The 9,236-nt window shown below is 39.5% G+C and overlaps 1 protein-coding gene across 1 annotated transcript in view; it reads right to left on the bottom strand.

Annotated features, from left to right (window-relative positions):
* CDK13 (cyclin dependent kinase 13) overlaps positions 1-9,236 on the bottom strand; it is a 128,464-nt gene that overhangs the window by 28,915 nt on the left and 90,313 nt on the right. The window contains exons 8-9 of the mRNA XM_003797542.3: positions 2,042-2,143; positions 1,868-1,945 (exon numbers count right to left, since the gene is read on the bottom strand). Coding sequence (XP_003797590.1) covers positions 1,868-1,945; positions 2,042-2,143 — 180 coding nt within the window. The remainder of the gene's footprint in view (positions 1-1,867; positions 1,946-2,041; positions 2,144-9,236) is intronic.

Raw genomic sequence — 9,236 nt, 5'->3', positions numbered from 1 at the left:
CGTCATTGTTGTTTGGCGGGTCCGGGCTGGGGATTCGAACCCGCCACCTTAGGTGTACGTGGCTGGCGCCTTAGCTGGTTGAGCTATAGGCGCCGAGCCTACCACTCTTTTTAATGTACATGTTCTAAAGTTTGATTTCCTCTTTAACCAAAATAACCAAAAAAATTCTTTTCAGCATATTCAAAATTTTTTGATAGCTGACTTTGTTTCTAGTTTCATATTAATTTCTAGTTTTATTCTGTTTCATTTACAGAATATAGCCTATAATATTTCAATGTTTTGAAGTTTCTTCTCTTTTTCTACCAATATATAACTGTGTTAATGTTCAATTAGCATTGGAAGGTGTTATTTCTTGTTTTCAGGACTATCAATTCCTCTTGATCCTTTTTGCTTGTTTGTCTCACAATAAAAAAAGATAAGATAAAAGTTTCCTATGTTTCTATTGAACTCTCTCCCCTCCCTTTTCCTCTTTGTAATTTCATTAAAAGCACTATGCATGGATCCCTTCAGTCATCCCTTCAACCATGCCTGGACCTACATTAACTGGTTCCATGCTGACATTTTAAGGTGAGGCAACTGGATGCTTTGGAATTAAAGCAGTGATAGTTTGTGGCCTGCGCATTTCTGATTACAGCTGACAAATCTCCAGAGAAGCAGGCTTTACGTTCTCTAGTGTGCCCTCTGTTTACTCTTTCCGCATCCCCCTCCCTCCAGACAAGAGTCTCACTCTGTTGTCCTAAGCTAGAGTTCCATGGTCACAGCCTTGCTCACAGCCACCTCAAACTCATGGGCTCAAGCCATCCACGCGCCTCAGCCTCCCAAGCCACTGGGCAAATAGGTGGCCACCACAATGCCCAGCTAATTTTTCTATCTGTAGTAGAGACAGAGGTCTCACTCTTGCTCAAGGTTGGTCTTGAACTCTTGAGCTCAAGGATTCCTCAGACTATAGTAAACAACCTATCCAACCACCAAATATGGCAACTGTAAAGCTTTTTGAGGTTTATTGTTTGCTTGCTTTTGAAACTTTGGGCACACTAACTATAAATGTCTCTCCCCAAAGGGGAATACTTATCAATTCTCAGGATCTCCTTTAACTTTGGTTAAAGTTATTGCTTTCTGGGGAAACTTTTCATAATAATATGAGATGAAGTTAGAATCTTTCTTTCTCTGGTTATTATTTGTTGTTTTACGTTCATTTTAATCAGTTGACAAAACAAGAGTCTGTAAACCTGTGTCTCCTACCAATATCTTTCCTAAATGATTTCATCTTTATTTTGAAACTATCAAAAGTTATGGAAATCTTATAAGTTATAAATTTACATTATACATAAACCAAAGCCCTTTTATTAAAGAACAAGTTTATTTTAAAATATAATATGAAGAGAAAGGTGACTAACATGTATGAGTAAAACTGCCTATGAGCTAAGTCTTATGACAGGCTCCAAATAATGAAGACCTATCCTAGCAGGTATCTGCATGTATTTTGGTATGCATACACACATATATAGACACATACAAACATTAATTTTTTTTCTGCCTGTTTTAAAAAAATTATCTGCCATTCATTCTCTCCGATCTCATATTTTCTCTTCTTTGCCAGTCTTATCTTTTGAGCCTCAAGTCTACTGATTTAATCATACACACACACACACACACACACACAAAAATCTAGGGACTTTTAAGAACCTTAATTTTACTGAAACAAGTAACAAAGTGCCTACAGTCTAGTTTCTCCTTCATTAAGCAGTCATTAGCCTTCAGGAGAACCGTGCTGTTCTCATCCTGAAAAGATAAGCTTGAAAGATCTACAATTTTCTATGGAGTGTGATAGCCTCCACCCCCACAAATATTATAATTAGCAGCTTACCTTATTAATTCTAGTTGTGCAAGTTCCTGATTTGCCTGAAATATGGGTTTTTTAGTGAAGAGTTCACCAAGGATACATCTAATAGAAAAAATATCTATGATTACCAAATGATCTGATTTTAATTTTTGATCATAAAATTCAAGTAAAATAAATCAGTCAATAAGCCTAACTTACCCACAGCTCCATACATCAATAGCTGGCGTATATCGTTCTTCTCCCAATAGCAGTTCTGGTGGACGGTACCATAAAGTGATGACCTTGTTAGTATATGGCCGACTAAAAAACATAGAAAACACTCTTTAGAGTTAGTATTTGTGGGAATAACAGAGACTCTCTTAGGATTATTTTCCTAACTAAAACCACTTTCATCTGCCTACTAAAAAATACAGACAAAGGCATCTAATTTATGATCATAAAATACATCTGAGAGCAACCTGGTTAACTAAAAAATTCCCTTAAATGAATATAAAAAGTAGTTGACCGGTATTAATTATCAAAGAAAAATCTTTGTATCAACTGTTCTGTTTTTCCTTTCCATTAAAACTTTTAAAGAGATTAAGTGAAAGGGAGTAACTGATTCTGACCAAACTTAACAAATTACTAATATGTGATAAGATGCAGTTCAAATTGGGACCACATAACAGAAGTTTTCAACTGAGCGTATTTTTTGGCAAATTTTCATTGATTTTGACCCACTCTCCATTAAATAGAAAATACAGAAATGCAGACTATAGTAGTTGTGGTCTAGTCTGCAATAAAAAACACTAGGAATGAGTATAGTACTTTATCATTTAATTCCTTTCTCATCTTCTATAAAAGAGAGCACATATATACTGCTACCTCTTTATTTACCACAGGAGAGGTTACCTTGTTGACTCAGATTGGGGTCAAATTTGACCATCAGAATTTGAAATTCTTTTTCTTTTTGACAGAGAGTCTCACTCTGTTGTCTAGGCTAGAATGCCATAGCTTTGGCATAGTTCCCAACAACCTCAAACTCCTGGGCCCAAGAGATCCTCCTGCCTCAGGTTCCTGAGTAACTGGGATTACAGATGCCTAGCTAATTTCTCTATTTTTTTGTAGAGATGATGCCTTAGTCTTGCTCAGGCAGGTCTCGAACTCCTGAGCTCAAGCAATGCCCCCACCTCAGCCTCCAGAGTGCCAGGATTACAGGTGTGAACCACCATGACAGGCCTCATAGTACAAATTCTATGGTAGAATATTTTCAGTCCTCAGAGAAGTCACACTGTAGCTGATTCACATGAATGAAGAGAGTCCTAAGAAGTGAAAGGAGGTTTTTCCTGTGGGAGAGTATATGTTTCAGGGTGATCCTAGACGTTTTCCAAAGGACTAAATGGCCATATCATAGGAAATATACGCCCCCACCCCAAACCGTTGTATTCCAGGCCCATTTACCTAAGGTTGACTTGGACCTGCACCCAGTTTCGGAAAAAGTAAAAGGAGCATTCAATATACAAGTCAATTTCCTCTTACCAACTATAGATCTGAAGTTCTAAGCAGTCTAAGATCTGTCTGACCTATTCTGTCCCTACCTAGCCTAATTTCTCTCGAAAACTTAAGCACTAGTATTACCAGCTATTAATCTAAGCATTATCACAGATGGGGCCTATTAGTAATAAATAGTGTTCCAAAACAAGAAAAAAGTTTTAGTCGACTTTGGGGAAAACCGTGACAATAAAGAGGACAGTCTAAGATGAATTTATTTAGAGGCACACATGGATATAATGCTCAGTCTTGGCCTTCTGTGTAACCCTCACCTCACTGGTGTCCATAGTACTCATAAGGTAATTTCTCAGCCCCCACCCTCTCCCACCCTCCAGACCGCCTGCCCTTCTGAGTCTGCAATGTCTGTTATTCTACTCTCTTTGTCCATGTAGACTTATTATTTAGCTCCCACTTGTGAGAACATGCAGGATTTGACTTTCTATTTCTGAGTTATTTCAGTTAACATTATGGCCTCCAATTCCATCCATGTTGCTGCAAAAGACATGATTTCACTTTTTATTATGTCTGAGTAGTATTCCATGATACACACACACACACACACTCACTCTCTTTATCTTTTTTTTTTTTTGAGACAGAGCTTCAAGCTGTCTCCCCGGGTAGAGTGCCATGGCATCACAGCTCACAGCAACCTCCAACTCCTGGGCTCAAGCGAGTCTCCTGCCTCAGCCTCGCAAGTAGCTGGGACCACAGGCGCCCACCACAAAAAATGCCCAGCTATTTTTTGTTGCAGCCGGCACTGTTGTTTGGCAGGCCCGGGCTGGATTCAAACCCGCCACCTTAGGTGTATGTGGCTGGCGACTTAGCCACTTGAGCCACAGGTGCCAAGCCTTTTTTTTTTTAGAGACAGAGTCTCACTTTATTGCCCTTGGTAGAGTGCTGTTGGAGTCACAGCTCACAGCAACCTCCAATTCCTGGGCTTAGGCGCTTCTCCTGCCTCAACCTCCCAAGTAGCTGGGACTATAGCTACTGTAGTCCCACCACAATGCCTGGCTATTTTTTGTTGCAGTTTGGCGGGGGCCAGGTTTGAACCCGCTACCCTCAGTACATGGGGCCAGCACCCTACTCACTAAGCCACAGGCGCAGCCCTCTTTATCAAATCTTAAGATGGATTTTTTTTTTTTTTTTTGAGACAGAGCCTCAAGTTGTCTCCCTGGGTAGAGTGCTGCAGCATCACAGCTGACAGCAACCTCCAACTCCTGGGCTCAAGCGAGTCTCCTGCCTCAGCCTCCCGCCTCAGCCTCCCAAGTAGCTGGGACCACAGGCGCCCACAACGCCCAGCTATTTTTTGGTTGCAGCCGTCACTGTTGTTTGGTGGGCCCAGGCTGGATTCGAACCCACCACCTTAGGTGTATGTAGAAGGCAACTTAGCCACTTGAGCCACAGGCGCTGAGCCAAGATGAATATTTTTAATAGAAAATTACGATTAGATTCTTCTAGCTATTATTAATGTGCTTTCCTTAGTAATTTTTCTTAAAATCACTTTATCATCACATGATGAGAAAGTCATTTATGTTTTAGCTACTCTGAGCTAAATTTAATCATTCTTTGAAAATATGCTCACCTCTTTTACTGTAACCCCTTTTGAATCTGAATTTCCTTCCTGATTCTTCTCATGGAAGTCTTATATTTCCTTCACAACACAGTGGAGGACCCACCTCCATAAAATCTAATGTTTATTAACAAAACATTTATCTTCACATTCTTAAATTTATATCATATATACTACTGCCCTGAACTCTCATATATTGTCCATCTTCCCAGAAAGTCAAAAAAAACCGTGGCTTCTTTATTATGAACCCCACATCAAACCCAGAACAATGCTGGGCAGAGAGCAAGCACCTTAATGTACATGGCTCTACAACTTTAGGTGACGTACATGAATTAGCTTGGTGGGAGAATAAAATTTGTGAGAATTATCACAACTAGTTTATAAACTATTTCAAAGATCTATAAGCATATGAAATCTATGGTCATGCTATGAAAGTACTAGATAACAAGTCTCAGTAAAATGTGTAAATCAATATAAATCTATCTGCAAATGGCTGATTTTAAAGTCTTTTTATTTTTAAAAAATGTTTTTGTTTCTATTTTTAAAAATGTATTTTAAGAAGTGTTGAATTATGGAAAAACTGCACAAATTCAGATTGTTAGGTGTGGACTCCAGTTCCCAGGTTCTGGGTTCTCAGTACTGAAGAATAGTCATTGGTACCAAGTTGACAGAGTAATTGAGCAGAGCAAGCAGGTACAAGGAGACAAAGTGCCTACGTTTATTAAAAGCATAGCACATTCCAGAGAAGAAAATGGGTCAGCCCCCAGGAAGGAGTGGAGGAGACCCTGAGTTTAACAAGATTTCTCTTTTTATCCTGATTGCCTAATTTTATGTTAAGTTGGGGGGGTGGAATATTCTAGGAATATTGTTTCTAGGAAAACGGTGGAGAATTCCTGGAATTGGGAACTCTCCCTCATTCTATCCCTGCAAGTCAATTTCCCGGGGTTGCTATGGGGAGTATTTGTAAACTATCATGGTACTAGTAGATGGGCTTTTTAAAATTTAATTTTATTAATTTTTTTTTATAGTTTCTGTTGTTGTTTGTTTTGACACAGAGTCTCACTATGCTTTCCTTGGTAGAATGCCATGGCGCCATAGCTCACAGCAACCTTCAACTCCTGAGCTCCAGTGATTCTCTTGACTCAGCCTCCCAAGTAGCTGGACTACAGGTGCCCACCACAATGCCCAGCTAATTTTTCTACTTTGTAGAGACAGAGTATCCTCAGCCTCTCGAGTAGCTGGGACTACTAATGCCCACCATGGCACCTGGCTATTTTTAGAGATTGGGTGTCACTCCAGCTCAGGCTGGTCTTCAACTCCTAAGCTCAAGCAATCTGCCCATCTCAGGTTCCCAAAGTACTAGGACTACAGGTATGAGCCACCCCACCCATCAGATTTTTTTCTCTGTTAATTAGGGTAGGTCATTTAAGGACTGTTAATGGTGCTCATGCTCAAAAGATCCTCGATTGAGGCCTTGACAGTACTGTTTCCCCGAAAATAAGACCTATCCAAAAAATAAGCCCTAGCAGGATTTCTATGCATTTGTTAAATATAAGCCCTACCAAGATAATAAGACCTAGTGATGGGCATGGCTATGTAGCATATCTGCATAGCCACAGCATACATTTCGGTGCAGAGCAGTAAGGAAGACTGGAAAACCTTTTATCTGCCACAGCTCTTTTCTCCGAGCCATTTGCACTTGCACGGGTGCACATCTGGTAACCCCAGATGCAGGCATCCTACTGTGCATGTGCAAATGGCAAGGGGAAAGGAGTTCACACATCACTAGTGCCAGGCCCACCAACAAGGTCAGCTCCCCCTGTCAGGTTCCAGAAGAAGATGACTTACTGTATTTTAATCAATGTAGATTGTTGTATTATACTTAATCAAAATAAGGCATCCCCTGAAAATAAGCCCTAGTGTGTCTTGAGAAAAAAATAAATATAAGACTGTCTTATTTTCAGGGAAACACGGTATCTCTATTTTGTGGTTTTTCTAACCTCTTTCTGATTGATCAGTCCTTAGGATTCCTTTAATATGTCATCTGTTCTTCCTTGGGGGCCCACTCTAGTCAATTTGTTCCTCCTAGGAGACAAAGCATCTTCTAGCATCACCTGTTTCTCCATGGACACCCCTAGACAAAATATCTGTGCCCTTCCTCTTTACTAGCAAGATGACTAAAAATGCTTTCATTTATTATATGAATAAATATTGAGATTCATATACGCCTGGTAATAGATTCTAATACTTTGTTCTGAACAGTTCTATGAATTCCAGAGATAGGGGAGCAGGGAAGACAACATATGGCTATGGCCTTCCCCACCTGAGGGCCTGATAAGCAGCAATGTATCTGTAACAAACCAGTCCCCAGGCTGGCATGTACCTTAGTTTTCTATTTGATCTAGATATATAAAAGACAAGCACATACTTAGAGCAAATCTCTAGGTCCCTAAAGTATCTGGGAGTTCTGGTCAATCCCAGTTAAAAGTTACAAAACAGAGTTGCTATCTTTGTTAAAGATCATTCTACAAAATGAAAAAAGAACCATATAAACTATCAATTCTACATCAAAACAGATCCTAAATCCAAGATTTAGGAATACATCCTAAATTTAGAATAAATCTTACATTTTAATTAATTTATTTTTGCAGTTTTTCACTGGGGCCGGGTTTGAACCCACCACCTCTGGTATATGGGGACGGCGCCCTACCCCTTTGAGCCACAGGCGCTGCCCACATTTTAATTTAAATTAGAAATAAGTCCAAAATTTTTCATGGTTTTAACAGGTACAACCAGTCCAACCCATTATTATCATTTCACTGGCGTAACTACAAAAATAAATAGCTTAACTGGTTTCTGTGCCTCCATCTCTAGTTCCCTTCTCTCACACTTCTTTTTAAACTTTTTCAAAAGCATAAAACCAGATCATAAAACCTACTTGCTTAAAACTGTCCAGTGATTTGCCACTGCAACTAAATAAAATTTAAACTTTATCTCAGTTGATAAGACTGTATGTATACTAAGCACCTCACCTATCATACTGGGCAACTTTTTGACCCTTAAACCTTCAAATTCTATTACCAGGATTATGTACTAGCTGAGTTTCTTCAACTTTCCACCCACAACGTTCTTTTTGTCTGGGACTTCATTAAATTTTCCCTTTCTCATCACTCAGGTCTTAGCTCTTAGTTACTTCCTCAAAGAGATCTATACTAACTGCCCTAGTGAAAAATCACCCCCTCTTGGTCCCTATAGTCACTATTTTCTTTGCTTTATAGTACTTAGTGTTTTAAATTCTTTACCCCACCTGTATTACAAAATTTCTCTGATAAGCATGTAAATGAGAAGAATTTTAATTTGTCTTTTATAACTCCATTTCTAATAATTGGCTAACAATATTACCTTGGTCAGTGTCTGGCACAATGTGAGCACTTATTAATACTTTTAATTGAATAACTTACATTACACTGTAACTACTTAACTATAAACACTAACTTTTTCCCCATGCCTTTTTCCTCTTCTTTTTTTTTTTTGGACAGTCTCACTATGTTGCCCTAGGTAGAGTGCTATGGTGTCACAGCTCGCAGCAACCTCCAACTCTTGGGCTTAAGCAATTCTCTGGCCTCAGCTTCCTGAGTAGCTGGGACTACAGGTGCCCACCACAAAGCCGGGCTTTGTTGGTGTTGCGGTTGTTTAGCCGGTCCAGGCAGGGTTCAAACCCACCACCTTCTATAAATGTGGCTGGCGCCATAACCATTATGCTACGGGCGCTGAGCCACCTCTTCCTATTTTTATTCTTCCTTTCCTCCTTTTGATATCATCCAGGAAAAATAACTTGTTACCTTTTGCTATAAACTACTTCTCTCTTCCTGTTTTCTATCTCAGCAAAGAACATCACCATTTATGGTAGAAACCTATAGCTGTCCTCTAAAATGTGTTCTTCCTTTCTTCTATGGTAGCTGCCTAGCTCTGTTCCATTTCTCATCCTCACTGCATTAAGTGTGGCCATCAGACTAAGTGCGCTCCGGTGGAACATATCCACTTGTCATTTCTAGTCCTGGATAGCTGCACTCCTCCCTCCTCTTTTCCCACTCTGGCAATTACCTTGGAAGGTATATGTAGAAGGTAGCAGATCTTCCAACCTAGTCCCCTGAGTAACCAGATAAGTATTTTGCTGCTTACTCTGAGGTAAGCAACAACTCAAGATTAAGTGGAAAACAATATATAAATATGTGCTGAGGTATGGATAATATATATACACGCACACATACTTCTTATTCTTTTTTTTTTTTT

Source organism: Otolemur garnettii, unplaced genomic scaffold (assembly GCF_000181295.1).
Source record: "Otolemur garnettii isolate 467f Iridium unplaced genomic scaffold, OtoGar3 scaffold00119, whole genome shotgun sequence".
NCBI classification, from domain to species: Eukaryota; Metazoa; Chordata; class Mammalia; order Primates; family Galagidae; genus Otolemur; species Otolemur garnettii.
The sequence above is the reverse complement of the archived record's forward strand: the minus strand, read 5'-3'. Positions and strand labels throughout refer to the sequence as shown.